The following is a 22679-nucleotide window of genomic DNA, read 5'->3' on the forward strand; positions in this document are numbered from 1 at the left end:
TTTTGTCCAGCATATAGCCCATACATGACCCTCCACTTGCAAATGAGTGTTGTGGGAAGGAAAAAAGAAATCATTTTTAGAGCTATATCTGGAAACAATGGATCATCCAAAGATTCAGATAGAAACAGCTCCAGAAGCTGCCAGCTTGCTGTTTTATTCCCCATCCCACCATCTAATGCCACACCCGAGCCACTCGGCGATTTCTCTAATTGCAGCAAGACACTGCTCCCACTCAGCTCCCAGAGCCCATTTCAGCTGGCCAGGCGTGTGGAGGGGTATCTCTGCCACCTCCTGCAAAGCAGAAATTATAAATCATATCCACACACAGCAAAGTTTTAAAAAAATAAAATCTCACAGCAATAATTTAACTAAATGTTTAAAAGAAAATAACTTTAAAATATTAAAGGTAATTCTCATGGAAACTGATGTAATGGTAAAGGAAAATAAACAAACATTTTCGTTCCACTAAACGAAAGAACACTGAACCCACACATATAAAACAAAACCACAGAGTCTGCATTGGAAAGACAGCTTAAAACTCCCAAGCTTTAACTCAAAACATTTTTTTTTATTAAAGTATGAATGCACTTATGCTGGAGAACAGTTTACATACATTGTAAAGCAACAAGCATTTTCTCGAGAGGTGTGGGCCCTCCTCAGTATGTCTCCATGCTCAATCTACATGCTTTAACACTGGACTCACACATACACTCTCACATACAAACACAGAGACCCACAAAACACAGACACAGAGCTATCTGCTTCGATTAGCTTTCTTTTAAGGCTTCTGTAAGGTGCCCTAGTGCCCCTAACATTACCATAATTATGAACAAAATTGTATAAAGGAGCAGCATTACTTGCAAACTATTGATCTGCTCTTGGCCTTAAAAAATATCAAGTGAAACAAGATTTTTCCTTTTATTTGAGTTTTATTAAACATCTGCATTTAAGAAAGGCATGACTCTGTATATCTATGAACAAGGAAAGATAGGGGAATCTTAACATGAGCTTCTCAACCAGAACAGATGTTCAAACCTGACTCCTTTGGGACCATTTCCTTTGATCTTTACAGTAACACAGCCCTGGCTGTGCGATGAGGCACTACCAGCTCCATCCCACCAGGGCCACTCGACCAGCAATGCGGAGGCCAGTAACACGGAGTTGAGGCTACCATGCTCACACATCACTCCAGACCTGAGGTTGATGAGAAGTCACAGTTCAAACACTGACAGACCCAAGTGTCCCTCAACTCTTACCAGTGGGCCCCCCGGCTCCTGCAGAGCACATCAGGGTTGGAAAACACGCAGATAGTGGTGCTGGCTCGCTGTACCCCTGGCCATCGCGGAGTATTTTTGCCCACCCCTTTTTGGTATCTTGCAGTATACAGACTGAAACTGCAACTACTGGCGCTGGGTGAAAGATGTGACAGCAGGTATATTAAGAAAATAGGTACAATGAATAAAATAAAGGATAGCATATGATATAACGTGTACATACAAGCATCTTCTTTCCATTTTTTATCTGTGAAATGTGAATTAACTGCAGAATGCCAGGCCATTAGTCTAAAAGGCTATGTACGGCCGTCTTAGCCTACGTATGGTCAAAGGATTTTTGTGATGCATCATGGAGAAAGATTCTTCGGGAACCATTAGGGCGTTCCAGGTCTACTTGCTCTTGTGCATCAGCCTCAGCCCCCAGCCAGGAATGCCAGAGGAGCCACGAATAAAATTGCCTGACCAGTCTTATAAGACAAACAGGAATGACTCTACTTCATGGTATGCACCTGAACTACAGAGATGAGAGAGGGACAGTGATGGGTGGGTGAGAGAGGTGGGGCAGGGAGCTTTTTTCTCACTTTTACAACAGCAGCAGATTTCAATGTAACGTAATTACTTTAATGATGCATATCTGCAGGTACTGAATTGCTCTTTTGATTTAAAAAGCTGGTCAGACAAGTGTTTGGCAGTCCTTTCATTCCCCAGTTTCAATTGTTGCTTATTCATCTATCAGCTCTCATTCCCTAGGCCATTTCTGCCTTTGCTGAACCGTGAACGAGTTCAGTCAGCCATCGTCAGATTCAAATTCATGAGACACTTCCTCTGATGAGCTGTTCCTGTGGATCCGGCCATCGCTTTTCATGCTGTGAAAAGTCTTCTTAAAGGCCTCCATCATGGCATGGGCCAGCTTCTTGGCCTCCAGCTTGCTCTCACACTCTACAGCATGGCAGTCCATCTGGTACGACAAGTCATCGTTGATCTCCCGATAGACCCAAGCAAAGATGTTTGGGCTGACGTTGTGGTCAGCAGTGCAGTAGGCTATACGTGCTACCTGAAAGGTATCCATGTGGACTGTCGCCTCGCCTTTGAGGTCCAGATGATGCAGCCAGACTTGGAAAGGGCGAATTTCCAGAAGGGCGTTAGCCGGGTAAATATCCTCCCTGGCGAGCGTGTGCTTCTTCCATAATTCAATGACTGGTTTCTCTGTGCAGCCTGACAAAAATTGCATCCCTGTTGTGGAAACCTTACCCAAGTACGTAACCTGCAAAGAAGAGCAAAAACAGGTGAAACACAGACAGCAGACTCCAGTGGTGTTTTCTGCCATCCCTGGGAACTTTCCTTTATCTGGAAAATAAAAGCACATACCCGCTCCCCTCACCCCCCTCCCCCGCCCCCCGACGCAAACTCCCCAATTTCCCCATCATCTTAGTAAAAAAGTTTTCAAACCACTTTCCAGATATTTGCTTTTTCAGATGCTGACCTTCACCATTCAAACCCAGATGTTAAAAATGTCTCCGAGTTTCAAGGGATTTAACTTTCTTCATCTCCGCCGGAAAGGCCAGCTTTAGAACCCATGATGGTACCTCTAAGCTCACGTTAGCAAGTCTAAGTGCCAGTGGAGCAGGCGCCAGGTAGCTGTGATGCTAACCATATTTTTTTTCTTGCTACTTTATTCAGATTATTTATTTATACCATATTTCAAACATTAATATTAGGGAGACTAAGACATCCTCAGTTTGATAACGCAAGGCTGCAGGGGTCAGAAAAGCATTATCATGGCAAAGGATTTTAAACTGTTTGAATGTTTTTTTCCAAAATGATCCTGTTTTTCCACCAATTCTGCTGTTTCTACTTAAGTAATAAGCCAGGAATGGCTCAAAGCTGTTCAAAAATCTATCTTTGAGCAGGGCTGAGACATTTATTACATCAATTTAAGAAAATATGCTGTTAAAAAGTCCAGTAATAAATCTACTTTAGTTTAATCACATCATCTCTGTGCTTTTCTGTTTAGCTCTTTTGAGTAAATATCCGGTTACCCAACCTGCATAGGAAAGCAAGGTGGTTTTAGTGCCCTTACTGTATTTTGTTGACCAAAAATCAAATTCACTGAGTGGTCTATATCAAAATTCTGTATTAAGCTTGTGCAGAAACATTCCCCTAAATCTGTGCAGTTGCTGAAGAGGCTTTCTTCCACTTACAGCTGAATGGAAGATTATTTTATCTGGGAAAAGGTGTTTTCTCTGGAAAAGACAGATCAATGCCACATAAATACAATTATGCAAATTATGCTATTTATTGCTGTTGTCAGAACAGTGCATTTAAGAACAACTTTATGAAAACAAAATTGCTTCTAATTTGTCTCTTGCAGCAGTAACTGCTTAAGACAGAATCTTGTGCCTCTTGCTTGATGTCTTATAACCTCGTGTGCATTTTACTCAAGGCATTTGGAGAAAAAAAGTAATCACATGCACTTTCCAAACTAATTTCTTCAAAATTCTATATTAAACACACAGTATCAGCTATTTTTATTTTGTATATGCTCTAAGAAACATAAAGAAAAAATATGGGATTTCCACATTTAAACACACTGAAAAAATCATACCCACAAGGAATACAGGATTTGTACTCCATGCAAACAACATTTTCCACAAGAAAAATATTTTGCTGCAAGCTTCATAGGTTTTGTTAAACTCAGAGACCTAAATTAAGCCATAATTAAGGAAAAAGCTTACAAAACATTATTGGAAGTCCATGTGGCTTAATCACGCCTGCCAAAAAAGCAATTTCATAGCACTGACATTTCAAAATGGTAAGTCTTATTCTTTACCTATAAATATTCATGCTTTGCACTGGGAATATGTTAAATCTTATAAAGCTTTATATTTTTTGGAACAGTGGGAAACACAACAGCTAGAATTGTTAACAAGGCAAGACCTACCAGTGTTTTGCTTTATTTTATTTTATTAGTGATGAGAATTGAGTTCCCTAAAGTACTGTAGAATAACTTAAAAGAAAACCTCAGAGCTCATAGTGCCAACTAAACACACACAAACAGCACGTACAAGACCAAAGAGGAATGTGTCTGCAACATACTGGGGGGTATTTCAACATATATCCACAGTCATATTGCTTTGAAAAGATCAAGATCACTGCGCAAATTTGCACATTCAACATATTCTCCGAAGGTTCACTCAGCACTGTTTCACGTTCACGAGGCAGCTAACAAAAGACTAGCGCACACTGTAAATTAACTGAGCATTTGGGGTCAGAGTCAACGCCCGCTGCAGTAACAGAAGTCCTTCACTGACTTCAAAGAGATTTGCACAAAGCCTTTAAACCCTGAGGAACAGAAAATTACCATCTTGCTTATGCACTTTGTCACTGCCCAAACACACAGTTTTGAATCCCCGGCCACAGGTGAGATGCTGCCACCACCGCAACATTTCGTCCTCCCAGCCGCTGTTTGGAGAGGACCGCTATCACCTGGAGCACGCGGAAATACGCGCCTCTCGTTAGTGCCCAACAGTCAATGCAGGGAATTGTTTCACTGCGGGCTTGTCTGCAAGAGGAAGCTGTTGACAGCATGTGAGCTGCCCTGTCACAACGGCGTGACGAATGGGAGACGAGAGGAAAGCAAAGGCAGCTACATCCCACGTAGGAAGCATTATTATGGGTCTTCCCAGGCAGTTAGTGCTGCTGAGCTCCGTGCTGCAAATTCACCCCCAGCACACAGAACATCAGCTTCTCAGCATGGACGACTCCCAAGTGACGCCTGGGACACCTCCGGCAGCTGAGGAGCAAGACTGGAGCGGGCTGTCACACGGGAGTGTAAATGGAGTTTCATGTTCTCTCTGTTCCTTCCCTGCCGCTACCTGCAACCCCCTGTTGGCCACCAATCCGTGCGTGGCCTGCCTAAGTGTGAAGTTACAGAAAAGAATGTATTTCCTTACAAATAAAGTATTTGTATTTTACAAAGAAAAGCACTGAATTACTCTGAAAGCAGCCAAGGCAAAAGTAACTAATAAGAAGGATGGGATGACAGCTTGTTTACCAAAATGGGGCGTAATGGTCTGATTTACTGTCCCAGTTCTGTCACAGTATAACTCTGTAGGAACCTTTGAAAGTTGCTTCCTTTAACACCACTTTGCATCTCCATTATATAAATTTCATTTTCCTTTGAGGACACACTCATAAATATTTATACGGTGCTTAGACATTACAACAAGGAGTTCACAGGAGAGAGAAAAAACAAAACATCTGGTTTAGAGTCTCTCCTGTACTATGTCTTACACAGAAACATCAACACCTACTAATGTTGTTATTTTTTGTTCCTTTTTAAACAAATGATCATATTTTTTCCTAGTTGAGATACAAGCATTTCACAAGAGTGGCATTACTGAAGCTCTTAGTGAAGACAGATGTCTAACATTTCATCACTTCATTGTCCCCTGCTAAATACAGAACAGGGATACAGGGGCTGGCGAGACACCTCGAATACTTGACACAAAGAAGGCAGCATCCTGTTCAGAACAAAGTTTTCTTCACGATTAAGTATCATCTACAAGTTATCCATTACATATCAATGCATCTGGAGCTGGCCGATTTCATAACTTAGATATTAACATTTGCATAATTGCAGGGACGGTGCCAGTATGAACTAAAACTGGCAAAAAATGGATTTATAGGGCACTTCTCCCTGAGCTCTCAGTTACAAGGTTATTCCACAAGCAATGCTCCCTGAATTTTGGCTCCTACCTCATCACGTCTCACAGCACACCTGCTTTTATTTAAATGCCCAGAAACCACTGACCACAGATATCATTAGAATAAAGCTATTATAGTACATCCATCTTCCTTTCTGATTTCCAAGTTTGCCAATCAAAGATCAAAGAACAGATTATTCCTTCCACTATCAGATGGAGAAGAAAATTATTTTGAGGCAAAAATTCCCACTAGTGGTCTTTTCCATTAAAATCAATGGTGTCTCATCAGTGTGAAGCCAGCAGAAGTATAAAAATAATTTAAAAAAGAATTTAATCTTTAACACTCATAAGAAGCAGATGTGAAGGGCACAGAAAGACATCGTCGTTACTATTGCATGTGCAGACACACACTGAAGAAGTGCCTGAACAGAATCAACTGTGTAGCCTTACTAACTAGAGAGTCACCATTGACAAGAACTGGCAATAGCCACAGCTCAGGCTGAAAGCCGCGTCTGTGATAATACATCTCTGACCACCAGCCAAAGCTCACCAGCGCTGAATAATGCTTTTCCTTCCTCTGAAACACTGGACAGAGGTCACTTGGCAGCAAACATCAGTCCAGGAAGATGACTTATTTGTGACAGCACAGCATGTCCTATAAAGCAAGTGTCATCCTATACAGACTGAGGCCAGTAGCCATGTTACCTCCCCTCTAGCCCCAGTGCAAGGCAGAGTAGCCACAGGTTGGTTGTAACGTGTAAATTACAATCAAGCTGTTGCAGCCTTTACTTTTTTTAGACACTGTATTTTAAGAGAAAAGAAATGGAAAAGCCAGCTCAATGCCACTATGTTAACCTCTAAGCAACAAAGGCATTTCATATCATATCTTCTTGCAGGGGTAGGAATATATTTCTTTATGGCACTTTCAGTCCTTTGGTTTGTGTGTTCCATCTTTCCCATGGATTTATGGAAGATACAACTAGCAACAGCTTCTTGTGCATGTTAAAAATTATCCACATTCTTTCCAGCCTTTCTACAGCAAACTGGCATTTTCCATCCGATCCTTTGCTCCCTGACAAGCCACTGTCACCCAACATGACATAAAATACACTGGTAGTTTCAGCACTTCTGTGCTTGCAAACACTCAAACCTTTAGCAAAAGCCAAGATGCTCTGAAGAGCTCCTTATTTCACCCTAGAGACCTGCCAACACCAGCGTCAATATTACAAAACCATCCTCAACTGAAAAATGCTGTGCCTTTGCCCCTTCAGAACACAGCTTCAGCCATCTGACACATAGAGGTGTCTCATCTCAAAGGACATGAAGATAATCGACGTCATCTTTCATGCACTGTCCTGGACACATGAAAACATTTGAGTCTTTTGATGTTGTTTTCAACCCCTTCAGTCGAGTAACAGTGAAAATATCTTTTAATAACTGGGCTCAAGAGCTTACCGACTTTGAAAAGACCAATATAGAAGCTGCCATAGACATTTTCACTTCTAGCACAGCACAGTTTGTCAGAAGTAATAAGAGGGTGTTACTTTCCATACTCAATTATTTTCTTTACCATTGGCCTCACATCGTTTACTCGCAGCTCACATGAGATAGAGAACAGCTTAGCTCCTGCATGTGTTGATCTGCCTTCAGATCTGACTCCCCTGTGGACCATCAGTCCTTACTGCTCCTAACTCATGAGCCTTAGCTGGGCACCTAAAGTTCGGCAGCCCAATTTCTTTTTCTCCCTCTGTTCCCTATCCCCAGTCCACAGACTATCATTGCTCCAAGAAAGCAGATCCAAGTTGTAACGATCCATAATTATTACATTACATGAGGGCAGATGCTCTCTTGGCACAGGAGTCTGGCATGGGAACACGTATGCACACAGGACTCCATAATAGGTGACTGTCTCTTTGGTTGATCTGTGTTTTAAAATAAACATTCTTTTAGTCTCAAATCTGGTCTAGTTGCAACTGATTATGTTTGATTCTAGACAGTAAGATATCCCTCACTTAAAGGTGATGCAAGCAGAGGTAATGTGACTTTTTCTTCCTGAAATCAGAAGAATTTCTCCTGTGGCAACTTCAGGGCATGTGCTAATGAAAAAACGATCGGAAAGGTCTGTGTCAGGATGCAAAGGTCCAGGCTCTCCAGTCAGCCAGGAAACCGTCAGCTTGTCCCGGCCAAGCAAGAAGGACCAGCCTAAAGATTGCATAAACTTGCAAAAATATTTAAGAGGAATACAGAGGAGACTTGAAGAAAGGAGCAGCCAGACAGGTTTTGGAGGATGCGTACGTGCCTTGTTAACAAATTGGCACTGAAGACAGATAAACATGCAGACACCCTCTGGGTTAGCAATACAAAAGCACACACAAGACAAGAAGGCTCAAGCTTCACCCAGCCTCCGTGCAATGTATTGTCAAGGCCAGAACCAAGCAAGCTTGATCTCTCCATAATTACCAGGGCTGGAAAACACCGCGAGAAGCTGCTGCTCAGAAAACTTGTGCTTGGGCTACCCTGTGGCCCAGCAGTGGCAGCAGCTGGCCACACCACCAGGCACCAGGCTTGGAGAAGTCCAAAGCTGTCTGGATACAACCCCACATCCTCCAGTGCCTCCAAAATGCATCAGAAGATTGCATTAGATATGGTACTGGTGGGTCCCAAACAGCACCTCATCATAAGAATATAAGAAAAAATAAGACTAAAAGGGCTTGTTTCTCCATGGCCACTGCTACCTGGAACTCCTCGCCTTCACGCAGCCTGTTACCCTCCCATCCCTGGTCACAAAGCTCTGGAAAGACTCTCTGAGAGGAGCCCTGGGCAGCCTGGCAGGACCCACCAGGACGTCTGCCGGTCCCTCAGGGCCAGGCGACACAGTGCAGCATTTGGAAAGCCGGGCAGGAGACAAGGCAGCCATCACAGAGCTCCGTTGCAATGGCAGCATGCACAAAGCCCACCATGCCTCCCACGCTGGGTGGCCGGGGAGGGCCAGGGAGGAGAGAAAGTCACACAGCTTTGAGCACTGAAAATGGATGTTTTTTTATCCACAGAGGAGCTAGGATATGAGTGGTACAGGCCTACAGCAGGCTCAGTCACTCATGGCACATCTTTAATTTCAGCAAAAGCAAATTTAGCTGTAGAGACATTTGAACATCTGTAATTAACACAGCCAGCTCCTGGTGCAGAGGGAGCGCTCCGTGCCAGCCAGGGTGCCCGTCTCGCCGCCCCACCGCAGCAGCTCGGCTCTCCTTGCCCTCAGGCGCGGTGACTCTGCCTCAGGCTGGGATTCAGAGCCAAGAACTGCTTTTTGGCTCTGGAGGAAAAACAAAAATATCCCAGACATTCCACTGGATCACTGAGCAAATACCGTGACCTGCATTCAGGCAACGTTTGCTTAAGTAAGACCCAACAAACTGACTCAGTTAAGGAAAAAGGCTGCACAGTTTCCCTCTGCCTGTCGCTGCTTCCTCACCCACACTGCCCGCCATCCAGCCAAAGCCTTCGCAGCAAAAACACAAGGGTCTTTGTGGGAACCGCAGGGCTCCTCAGCACACAGAAGTACTAAGTAAATGCAGTAACGTGGCTTACAGAAATATGTGAAGAACTGTTTTATTTTAGAGACAAAATTCAGAGGGAGAACAGACTAGCCGGACAACCATTTAATGGAAAATAACCATCGACTCTGACAGCTGCCCTCCGATTTAGGAGGGAGGGAAAAAATGATCAGTAGTTAATGTCTGATTTATTCCAAGGAATCAAAGAGTAGCCCCAGAAAAAACTGGAAGTGTCAGCACCTCTTCAGCAGTTAAGTCAACAGCCAGCATCTGACTCCTTTAGTGGGAACAAAGCTGAACCTAAGTCTTGAAACAATGCTAAATTTCCCCCTTGAAAACAAAAATAATAAAGAAGCCCAGCAAGAAATGCATTCAACTCTTTACATCTTCAGAACTCCTTTGGAAAAACTACCACTGGGCAGCAGCTGCTCCTCCCCTGCCTCCCTCCCTCTGTCCCCACAGCCACGCTCACAGCAGCCCTTCACAGGTGTCTTTATTTTCCCACGTGTTTCTCAGCTGTGGCCGTGCAGCAGATCCTGCCTTAGCTCAGTCCCAGAAAGGGTTCACCACACAAGCAAGGTGTAAAGTGATAGTGCGGGGCAATGACTTTGGACATAACTCAATCCTCCAACTGAATCCCTTTAAAGGACACAAGAGCCCTAGTTATTTTTAACCAATCATTATTCTTCCAGGTTTTACAGCCTCCATGCTTCCAGGTAGCTGGAGCAGGTGAAGAAGAGTTGGGGCACTATGAAAATGCCTTTTCTTGAAAAATGCTCATCCGCAGTAGAAAGAAAAACATATTACCAATTTCACTGCTGCTTCTGAGCTAGCCCAGGAAAGCCCTTTAACATGGCAGCAGGCAGAGCAGATGAGTTACCGTGGTCCAGGGTGGGTGTCCCAACGTCCAGTCCCACATCTGCCAGGGCAGCATCTCGGGCATGGGGCTTTTCTGACAGAGGGCACAACTCACTCACAAAGGACCTCTCATTCCTCAGACACCAAGCAGGACAAACACTTCAGGGACCAGAGTGCCGGTGGGTTCTGCCTCCCACATAGTGCCTTGGGGGCCCGCCAGCATTGTTTTTTCTTAATTGGGGTTTCTGATTATTTTTATCCCTTCCTCACTGGGGGCAGATGTTTCCCTGGTGTAGAATGGTCCGGTGCGTGGGTGTATCGACATCATTTTGCCTGGGAGTTGACTTGCTGCTCTCAGGTGGGCAGTGGTTTTGGGCACAAGCTCTCCTCAGCACTGCCTTCATTTTCCAGTAAATCCGCATTTGCTAAAGCACTTCGGAATCTACTGCCTGAAAATACAACTACTCATCCACAGGCAATAGGACAAGAGGAAACATTCTCAAGTTGCACCAGGGGAGGTTTAGACTGGATATTCAGAAAAAATTTTACACCGAAAGGCTTATTAAGCATTGGAACTGGCTGCCCAGGGAAGTGGTTGAGGCACCATCCCTGAAGGTATTTAAAAGACAGGTAGACGTGGTGCTTGGAGATACAGTTTAGTGATGGTTTTTGTCAAGAGTTATGTTGATGGTTGGACTAGATGATCTGAAAGGTCCCTTCCAACCCAGGCAATTCTATGATTCTATGACCGCGGATGACAGACGTCAAGTGCAGGGCACATCTCTGAGATCCTGTCCCAGCTCTAAGCGAGACACCCAAGAGCACCCAGTCCTTCCAGAGCAGACCTATGCCAGGCCTCCTGCTGATGGTGCTTGGGGAGGGGAGTAGAAGACAAAAACCTCTGCAGAGTGACCACAGGAGTGGAGCCCTCCTTACCCCGCACAACCAGCCCCCTCACCAACTCACATTGCCTGGGGGAGAGGGGGGAAAAACATTGGCATTTGCTAAGTTTAAGATTTAGTAAATAAATGTACTGCAAGAGAAAAAAAAAAAATAACCTTGATGGCTTAATTCGTAAGTCTGAGAGGAACAAAAGCAAACAAGAAAAAGCCCACTGTCTCCAGAGGCCAAATAGCCAGTGCGGGATAAATAAGGCAGCCACGCAGAGCTCTCCTTCGGAAACGCAGCCCTGAGAAACGCAACGGTCTGAGCACTTCACCTTTTATTACACCAGGCTGCTGCTCAACAAGCCTCTTTATAAACTATCCTGGGTATTAAACTACTAGCCTCAGTCAGACCTAAGAGCATTAACCAGAAGTTAAATGCAACCACAAGTCTCTGCCTAATTGGCAAAATGGTCAACCAAGCCCAAACACAACCTCAGCAAGACCCAGCTCTGCTCCCTGCAACCTCCCGTTAGCAACAAAAGGATTGCCTCTTGCATTTCATTTTCCACTGGACAGGAAGCTCTTTTTGTGGTTTGGCTTGCGGGGATGAGTCTGAAATGAAATCAAGTGGAACTGGCAAACTGCAACTAACTTGCAGTCAGAGACACTTGGGTCACGGTGTGAGTGGAAGATTTACGCTGCACTATTTAAAACTCAAGAAATCAATTTAACTCTAGCAGTGATTTAAAAATGTTGTAGTGCAAGACGTAACTGAATGAACAAATACATTGATCATGCACAACCTCAGCAGGGCTGCTGGATACCCTACCGTACAAGTTGATGATTACTTTTATTCCCAAGTATTTTCTTTGTGTTGCTATTTAGATCACTTTCCTCCCTTGTCTGCTTTCACTGCCTCATATAACTTCTTTTCTCTCTGCCGAGTTACCACTGTGTTGAAATTAATTCTTGTATAAGCCAGTTCATTTCCCATTGTCCTTCAGGAGTCTTCCCAGGGTAAGGGGGGATGTGGAGGCGGCCACGGAAGTGAGAAGAAAACCCAATCCACACTGCAGTCACTAGCTGCAATTATTTGGAGTTTCCTTCACATAAAGTCCTTCCAAAACCTCTCCTCTGCCACCTCAAAACCTTCACTTTGAGAACGTCCCTTCTGCCAGGAGAAAGTGGCCTAAGTTTGTATGATCATGACCTCCCCTGAAACAGACATCTACCTTCACTTTTATTTTCAAATTACACACAAGCTTTTTTACCTACACCTTGTTTATTTACATGAGGTTGAAACAAAGCATGGGAATTTGATTAAGCAACTCAACATCTTTCAGAAAGCTTTTCGGTCCTGGGCACCTCACAGCTGTTGTCTTGTAGCAGAGAGAAGGAGCCCACAGGCAGAGGGGGAGAGCAGCCTGTTTGCATTTACTTTGTTCCCCTTTCTTTCCAACCCACAGAAAGCTCATTTTGGCACCAGTCCTACAAAAACTTCTCCAATTGTACTTAATGGAGCATGCAAAGAGCGAGTACGGGAATGGCTGTATAACTTGGGCCGAGTTCTGTGCGCCAAGACGTGTGCATTTTACATACTCTCCAAGACTTTGGACACTGAAGGACTCCCAGAAAGCCATGCAGAGTGCACAACTGTCAGGATCTTTTATGGCTAAGAGATCTGCCCACAAGGTTCCCTTCTTTGAGCATTCCCCATGAGATCCTTGTATTTCCCCTTTAGTTCTTCCTTTTAAAAGAAGACGCCAAGTAATAAAACTGAACAAAACCCATGTTACTAAGACATTCAGTTCTGGATACCAAACATCTCAACTGCACTTGCTTCCTGGCACAACTTGACAACACCTGAAATTAAGAGCAAAAGGGAAGGGAGCCAGCTTCTGGGACCACTGAAGATGACTACAAATCGGGTTTGTATTTCAAGAGAAGTGTCAGGCCTACATTGCAGAAAGAACAGAAGAAAAATAATGACAACTAAACCATTTCAGTACTTCCTCCTCCTGAGTGCTGTAAGACCAGTAACATTCAAAAAAAAGAAACAATTACAAAACAAACCACAGACACGAGAGACTCCTAGAAATGGCAGCACTTACTCCTCCTGCTGTCCTCCACACACGGCAAATGAAATGCATTCCCTGAAGAGAACGGGGGAACACAGAAATATCACCCCCCATATGAATGTAACTATACTTGCATCTGCAAAGTCTCCTATTAAGGTACTCAGTCATTAGTTTTACATCTCCTTCATGCATCCCTATGTGAAATGAGTTCCATGACTTAGCAAAACCCTGAGAGACTTTTCCAGCTCTCACCTCACAAGTTTTAGCGTCTCCAAGAAAAGTGTTGTTTGAAGGCTGAGGAAGAAGAAATACAGTACTTATACTGGGATGGAGCTCCTTACACCACGGCAATGAAAAACAGACCCTGCATATTTCAACTTAATAAAAAGCACTAAATATATTATTAAAAGAAAATATAGTTAAACAGCTCTTTTTATTGCTAAATAAGCCCTTAGATAAATATTCCTGATTTATCATTTATGTTTGTTTGTGTTATCAAATTCTGGATCGGTGCCATAGCAATACAGGCTCTGCACAGATAGAAAGAATACAATGTTGCTGCCTCTAAGGTTTATGACACTATATTACAATTTAACCAGAAACTTGCCATTCAACAATGAAACCCTATGTTAGCAGGCTAAATAAAAGATTTTAAAAGAACAAATCTGTCCCATAGAGTATAATGATGGAAGACAATGGTGCCATACAATTTTTCATTCAGTTCCAACGCCGTGGTTCACAGTGCCTCCGAGGTCCTGTTTTCACAATGGATTTAGTACTTGTGTGTACCTCCAAGACAGTCACCTTCCATTTGGATGAAGCCTTTCCAACCAGTACAGGAAGATCTGAAAGTGGTCCTTAGCCCCTGTGAGCAGGCAGTGAATCGGGTATTCATGCAGGCTACCTGGGCTCCGGAGAGGTTCATCTCCTGGGAATTTCTCCAGGCAGTGAGAGGTCTTTTACAGTGACACAGAGGGAACACCTCCCTCCTTTTCTGGCTAATTTAATCACAGCATCACCTGTGCACCACTCCAAAAAAGCTGCATTGCCTCTAACCCATTCTCTTGGTATGTATTTCAGCTCTAAGGTGATGAGTCTACACAGCAGCCAGCAAGCACAGTCCTTAACCACTTGGAGCAAAAACCAAAACACGGAGACTTCTGTGGTGCTAATTTCAGCCAAGATGAAAGGAAAGACCAAGCCTTGGTTTGGAGAGCCTGGAAGGCGGCACTCCGAAGCGGAGGACTGTCTGGATGAAGAAAGGGAGGGGGGCAAAGGTTCTCTTCTCTGGGGACAGCTCTACTTACCACTGCTGCAATTTAGATTATCTATTACAGCAGCTTGCCCCCAGTACAATTCAGATGGCTGCAGGTCAGACCCAATCACTACTCATACCAGTTGTACAGCAAACTCCTAGGAGCTCCCTTCATATCCACAGTTCATCTCTCCGGTATTGCAGAGGTCATGGCTTTTACAAAGGGCAGAAAATTCATTTTCATAGTTTCCACTGGCACTGAAGTTGCCTTTGCAAAGACAAAATCTATAGTGAATAGCCCTGCTGTTGATCTGGTTTGACGAAGGACAAACCAGTACAAATTTTAGGGATTAAAGGAAAAAAAGAAACTACTTATGATGGAAATAAATAAACTCTCACTGTTTTCCTTGACACTTACTGTCTTTGTGCAACAATAAATACTTGCAGTTAAAAATATAATAATCAATAACATTATAAAAAGGCCCCATTCTTGCAGTTCTCAGCCAACCCAAACTGCCATCTGGATTTAAAAAATTGCTCCAATTTATATTTGCAGAGGATTTCTGTATTTGTATGAATAGTAAGAAAGAAGGATATAAAGATACAGTAGCAGAACACAGTGGTGGGATCAATACTGATTCAGAGCAACCGCTGAACCCGCAGAGCATCACATTCATCTACTCTCCATAGCCTATGTTGCCTTAGGAGAAGTTAGGGTAAAAGAAATACAACAGCAGCTCCACTCATTCGTGTTGTCTGTCTTCCTCTTCACAGTCTGGCAGTCGCTGGGACTACACGGCCAAGCCACGGGGAGTAGAGATGCTTTGCCACTACAGCTCAGACATGTTTACTGCAATTGCTGCTTGGCCTACCTGCGGACGGATGGTCAGTTCTGGATAAAGCAACACTAACTGTCTGAAACTGCTCTTCAGCGCAGGCTGCCTATGACATTGTCTCTAAGCGAAATACATCCATCTGACAAAGCACAGGCCATTCCATAGCATAATACGCTCAATGAGGTCTCACCACCCAGAAGTTAACATACTGCTAACCATGACTGCAATATATCTGGTAAAAATCTCAGAAGTCTGATGATTGTTTTCTACATAAACAATTATTTGAACATTTTCCATTAACAAGGTGCTTCACAGCTCTGTAACAACTAAATACTTAGTCTTAGCCATTTCTCATCATCCTACACTTACAATTTTCCATATAGTTATTAAAATTATTTAATAGAACAAGCAGATCTTTTTAAGAGCTTAATAGTTTGATCATATCAAAGTAAGAGTCCAACCAGTGCATAATAGTTTCTCCGGCGCTTTCCAGTATCAGACAGAAAAGGAAGAATAAAGAAGCAGGGTCCGAACTGACAAAGCAACGTCCAAGACTGGAATAAAATGCCCACAGGGGAAGGTTTCCCTTCCGCAAACAGCAGGAACCAAATATTTCAAGGCATTTCAAGAAAGCCCATGGGTTTAGAGTGCTCTCTCCCTTTGCTTTGAGATATTGACAGAGATTTTCAAAAGAGCACAGACAGCAACACGTGTTGAGCATTTTAAGAAAAGCTGACCACTCTTTTCAGTATCTAGAAACACAGACAGAAATTTGGCAAGAGAGATCAGTGTATGCATTAATAAATGAATTAATATATAAATTATATTATAATTTATATATAATACAATAATAAATAAATTAATAAATAAAAGACAATAAACTTGTCTTTTAAAAGTCTGTAGCTTTCCCCATCAAGGCTGAAGCAAGCAAAGTCAAAGCACTCCTGTTCCTAGGGAGCCTGATCCAACGCTGGAACGAGACAAAGTTGTACTTTCACTCGCAGGATTAGAGCGCTTGCTAAGTATCTTCTAACAAGTCTAGTTTCCTACCAAAGCTACTATTATTTTGGTTAAATACTTTCAAATAGAAAATAACGTATACTTTAGGTTTAATTATGCATGAGCTTAAATATGACAGCACAATAGAGAGAAAGCAGCATTTTGGGTAACATAGAATTTACTTTAGATTTACTTTATGCTAAAAATGTAGATATTTACTGCAAAAGCACACACTATATTATTTGTCCCCTATCATCTCTCTCTCTCTAGTCTTCCACTCTTTTCCTCTGCTGCCACCTCATCAAAACAAGTTGGTATCTCTTGTTGGGCCGAAACGAAGTAGAAGATTCTTTAATTATAGTGCAAACCCACAAACAGCATTATAGTTCGACCCATGTATGCAAAAATCAAATCTGAACAGGCCAACCTAGCTATTCCTGTGAGGGAATTTTATTTAGAAAAAAACATCCTGCTTCTAAAAGATACTTACCAGAAAAAAAAACAGAAAAAAACCCAACACACACACTGCCCCCCCTCTCCCCCCCAGTGTTTCTTACTCCAGGCAAAGGCAGCCAGCACATGATGTTTCTTTGGAGGATCACGTTTACCTTTTCTTTCCCAAGGAGAAAAAAGATGCAATAGATGTTAGTCCCCCCCTGAAAAACTAAGTACTATGGCAGACAATATAGATTATAAATTGTCTTCATGTTTTGCCATTAGCAAGGTAAGATTTTTATTTTCATTACAAAAATGTAGATGAGGAACCAGCAAACAGGGAGGTCCTGTTTGTCCAGAGAAGGGCAATGAAGCTGGTGAGGGGTCTGGAGCACAAGTCTTGTCAGCAGCAGCTGAGGGAACTGGGGCTGTTCAGCCTGGAGAAAAGGAGGCTGAGGGGAGACCTTATCGCTCTCTGCAACCACCTGAAAGGAGGGTGTAGCGAGGTGGGGGTCAGTCTCTTCTCGCAAGTAACAAGTGATAAGACGAGAGGAAATGGTCTCAAGTTGCGCCAGGAGAGATTTAGGAAGGATATTAGGAAAAATTTCTTCACAGAAAGGGTTATCAGACATTGGAACAGGCTGCCCAGGGAAGTGGTGAAATTGCCATCCCTGGAGGTATTTAGAAGACAGGTAGACGTAGTACTGAGGGACATGGTTTAGTGACAGTTTTGCCAGTGTTGGGTTGATGGTTGGACTCGACGATCTTAGAGGTCCCTTCCAACCTGGACAATTCTATGATTCTATGAAAACAACTGCATCTCCCTTCTCACAAAAGCACCAAAGAGATTTTTATAATCTCCACATTTAAAACAGCCACAGCAAGAACAAGGCGGTTGCTCCCATGGCAGCAAGATCACACAATATGCACTAGTGAACTGGAGAACAGCGCTTCTGTGAACGAAATCACCAACACCTAGAAATGGCACTAATGCCTCATATCGTAATGCCTGTCACAGCCTTAGGTTCCTAAGATCCCAAATTGTTCAGCAGTGTACAAAGACAGCTTCCTATCTGCATAAAAGGACATGATGCTATTCTAACAGGTTATGATATACACATATATGTACTACAAAATAATTCCACTGAATTATTTATAACACCTTTCTTCTCACAGAACCATTTAGCAAGCTGTATCATTAAAATATAAACAGCAGCTGCCTACATGTCCCTGTATACCCCAACTCCAGAGTTTAGATGAGGAGGTGATGAATAGTATTACCAAGGGAAACTGCAAGGGAAATTTATGAGGGAGTGGTGTAATTAATGGAAACGGAAATCAGGCTCTAGCAGCCATGCTCAGAGTGCTGCCCTTGCAAAAAGAGACGCAGTTTTCCAATGAGTGCAGTGCTTGGGAAACTGTCTCTCTCATTCTCAGCACAGTGTTGTCAGAAGCGGTGTCTCCCAACAGCATGGGGGACTGCTGCCTTTACACCACATCTGCTGCACTCCCACTGGCCTTGCAGAGCAGGTCCTAGCTACATAAACGCCCAAGGATCAGCAAATACAAAAGAGAGGTATTCGTGAAGCAAGGTAACTTCTTGCATCTGCCTTCTTTCCTGCCTGCCATTTGCTCTGCTTCCTTCCTTCCCTCCCAGGAAAGCGCAATCCTGGCAATGGGTAAGTTCCCCACCAGTGCCACCCAGGCGATGGAAATAGGTGGGAGCTGCCTCTGCTCAGGACAGAGCCCAGACAGAGTGTGGATGCTATGAAAACCACAGCAAGTGGGAACTTCATATAGGGAAGACTGGAAATGTGTGGAAGAGGGAAAAAGCCGTGACATGACCCCGAGAAAGCTCTTGCTGGATATGCAGCTCTTTCCAGGGCGAATTCCAAACCAGACCACAGCCTTCGCAGGGAAGTGCATGGATGTCCCTGGATGATCCATATGGATCCTAGGCCCCTTATAGCCACTCAAATGGAGTTAATCTGATAATAAACCAATTATTAGAATAAACACTGAAAGGTTTACCTTGACATTTTTAATTTAAGATATTGGGAAAAAATTTTAGAAGGTGAACAGAAGAAACTCCACGGCATGGTCCAAAGAAAGTGCATCTCAGGGGTGGGTCATACCATAGAGGATACCAGCCAGAACGGCTAATAAAAACACAGCAGCTGTTAGATCCTAGCAGAACCATCACCTGTGCTCTCCTGGAGGTGGTCCAAGAGGATGACGGCACAGTACCACCTGCCAAAGCAAAATCTACTCTCCATCATATAAGGCTGCTGCACGTTGGAAAAATACACAACCAGCACAATTAGGTTTAGCAAGCGAGAACTTGAGAGAGGGCGAAAATCACTTTGGCTATTACTTATAGATTGCCTTTGGACTTGTATTACAAACTGTCTGGAAGAGATTAGGAAACCAAACATTTCTCTTTGATGTAGAGCACAAACTGCTATGGAGTTTCTTTTTAAAAGGAAAATGGCCTTTTCCTTTCATGCTTTAGGCAAAGGAGACATAATGTCCTTCACACTTTCCAACGCTTAAAACTCTTACACAACACAATGTCAGGTATAACCAAGATCTTGCATTTGAACTAATTATATTAAGGATGCAATGGTGAGAACAGGTTTCATCTTGCTTGTGTTCTTCTCCAGTTCCAGCAACTAAGCTGCCACCTTCAGGCACTTACTTGTTTTCAAAATGAAAATGAAGTAAACACACACACACACTGCAAAAGAACAGAACAGAAATTTATATCCAAGGGTGGAAAAGGAGATAAAGCTCTGGGCTTTGCCAGATAGCACAATCATCATCTTAGGCCTGGAAAAATTCTGCAAGAATCAACAGAAGACTAACGCAAATCCTTCCACGTAGATGGATAAAGCCACACACAGCAGCTTTCATAACACTTAAAGACCTTGACTTACGTACGTGTACAGCTACTCTCCTTGATGACTATATAACCTGTTAGGGAATGCAAACTCTTGTAATTCAAGTTTCTTCTACTTCATATGCACTTCTCAGCAGATGATTCTCAGATGAACAAAGCCCCAACCCCATCTGAAGGACATTATCACATGCATAGCATGGCCGGAAAACCAAACACCATCTATTCTGAAGACCCACTGAATTGATGGTTAAAAGGAGCTATCGCTCTTCTCTTCTCCAACAGATGATTAGCTTTAAGTTACCAAGAAATGACTGTATTTATTATTTTTTTTAACTAAAAAGATATACTGGTGTCCAAGTCTTTGATAGCAAAGCAACAGACAGCAGGAACTTACTGAGGTCACAGAGCAAGAATGACCTTGGGCTTTCCAGTGCCCCATGTCAGCCCACATGAACGTATCATGCATTTTGGCAGCAGGGCACAGCAGTACTCTTCCCCGCTCCCTCTGAACGCCTTCATGCAGAAAAGCAACAGCTGAAAGGAAGATGTGATTTTGACACCCTTGAACAAGAAAAGGGCATAAAAGCTGGTTAGGATACCCGGGCCAAGGAGAAAACCAAGGGCAGAGCTGGGGACCCTCGTAACACACATGAGGTAACTCCTGCTAGCAAACGCCACAGAAGGAAAACAAACAATCCTCTCAGCAACAGCAGTAGTAATACTTTTCCAAAAATTTTATAGGTCTATGATATAGTCTTTTTTGATCTATCACAACCAAGATAAGCTAGCCAGTAAAACAACTTGAAGCAACTGCAAAGCCCTGGCTCTGGTTCATGGCTTGAATACCAAGTTGTCATATGGACATCTATCTGAAGTATTTCATACTGCCCCAAAGTTATTTCTAGCCATTGCCTAAGAGGAAGATTGTTTGGGCTTTGACCTGCTCTGCAGTCAGTCACCAGCGTTTGTGAAGTGGAAGAAATAAATACGATTTTAACCTCCGGCACAGAGCACAGAAAGCAGAAACGTGGTGGCCAGCACAGCCTCTTGCATGCTGATGCCTGTCATTTGAAGCAATCCTTGTTTTTTAATGATGAAGCCTTTTTGATGTCTACTCCTTCACCTCCTTCTTCAGCTGCACAGTCCACAGCCACTCGCATTAAAAAACCTGGACTGAAATGAAATCTGGAAAGCTCACAGAGACATGACAAAAAACTAAAAAAGGCTTCATAAACTATGTTTTCAGTGTGGAAATCTGTGTTTAGTACATACAGCTAGATGCCTGACACACCAGGTTATGCATAGTGCGGTAGCACATCAATGTCATGTAGAGAAATGCGGGACTACTACAGTGTCTCCCGTAACAGATGGGAGCGAAGCCATGGTGCCATATGGTGAATGAGAACCAGGAGCCAAGATAAACACAGTGCTTGTCCTTAATGGAGCTGAGGCACCATCCTAACAGCTGTGTTGCACCAAAACCAAAACAAAGAGGGATCAAAATCCATTCTGCTGGCTTATAAAGTCTTCCGGCATGATCAAGCCTATTAGGAAGGAAAGCTTATAGTCATATGGAGATACACACTTGCTTGGATGATTTAGGTCAGTGAATTAAGTGCAGAGAAGTTATTGTGCAAGGCATGCGTGATCTCTCTAGGTTGACAGAGGAGGAGAAGGAAGGGAAAAGGACATCGTATACCAAAACAGAGCAACCAACAACATCTGGAAATCCCAAGAGGTCAGATGAAGTGCTTACCATCGCTGTAGCATTGGTACAGCTGCAGGGTGAGTGTGATCTCCTTTCCCAGCTCCCACTCCCACTCCACAAAACATTTGGGGTGGATGGTGCAGGTGGGTAGCACTACCCCAGGCAGAGATGATGGCAGTGGGGAGTGCAACACCGACCACCCCCACCCTCCATAGCACCCCACACTGCTGCCATCTTCACGCAAACTAGACTGGAATAAGTGTAGCCCCGTAACCACCCTGTCTCCTGGGTGGTGAGTAGGGTGCTCAACCAGATAGCAAGAGATGAGGTTCACGCATTGGGGTTCATGCATCTCCCAGCACCAGCTGGCAGAGATCCTCAGTCACTGGGACATGGGCTGGAGCAGCACCTGCTCCTTCAGAGATGCTTCTGGAGTCTGTCCACCTCTACCAGATCAGGGACAGGGAATCAGATCTTTTGATTGTTTGTTTTTTAAAAAAAAAAAAAAACAAAAACACCCACAAACAAATCCAGAGTGATCAAAGTATGTAACAGCTCAGCATTTCATAACTGACATACGCTAAATCCTAAAACATAAATATATGCAAAAAAGTAAGTGTATGTTTCTGTTGTGTAACTATCAGACACTACCAATGGAAACTCATGATAAAGAACTGAAGGAGTCCACCAGGTTACATGGGTGGAGTACTAAAGATTCCCAAATGGCTGAATTAACTTCTGAATGCCTCTTTCAACTCCTAAATCCTCATTGGAAATCAGGTTCAAGAACAGAGACTAAAGAGAAATTAGTCATACATTTTCCCATGACAGTCCATTGGTACTTAGAAGAAAAACACAAAGTGTTTTTCTCGCTTGTTAAGATAAAAATGAAGAATGGCTTCCCATCTTAAGCCTTTAAAGGACAAACTATTTCTGCTGCACTGCCGTTAAACCTGTTTCATAGTTCTACTATCATGAAAAAGGAATGTCACACTTCCAAAATCATTGCAATTATCAGTCATTAAGGATGCAGCTCATATATCTTATAAAATATTATAACTTCAGCTAATAAGGTTTAATTTTATCTCAATTAAGCAATAGCTTTCTTTGCAATTGAATACAATCCAGAAAGCATATAAAGATTTTGTTCTTAAAGTGTGCATACTAATCCCTAGAGTATTTGATGTCAT

At 43.2% G+C, this 22679-nt stretch overlaps 1 protein-coding gene across 4 annotated transcripts in view; it reads right to left on the reverse strand.

Moving 5' to 3' along the window:
- Positions 1 to 550: 550 nt before the first annotated feature.
- The window catches only part of PID1 (phosphotyrosine interaction domain containing 1), a 90144-nt gene continuing 68015 nt past the window's right edge, over positions 551 to 22679 (reverse strand). For 3 of the 4 annotated variants that reach the window (XM_074592686.1, XM_074592687.1, XM_074592688.1), the window contains exon 3: positions 551 to 2538. In XM_074592686.1, coding sequence (XP_074448787.1) covers positions 2062 to 2538 — 477 coding nt within the window. In that variant the 3' untranslated portion in view covers positions 551 to 2061. The remainder of the gene's footprint in view (positions 2539 to 22679) is intronic. The other variant, XM_074592689.1, reaches the window with a different exon arrangement.

The sequence above is a fragment of the Larus michahellis genome, chromosome 6 (assembly GCF_964199755.1).
Source record: "Larus michahellis chromosome 6, bLarMic1.1, whole genome shotgun sequence".
In the NCBI taxonomy this organism is placed as follows: Eukaryota; Metazoa; Chordata; class Aves; order Charadriiformes; family Laridae; genus Larus; species Larus michahellis.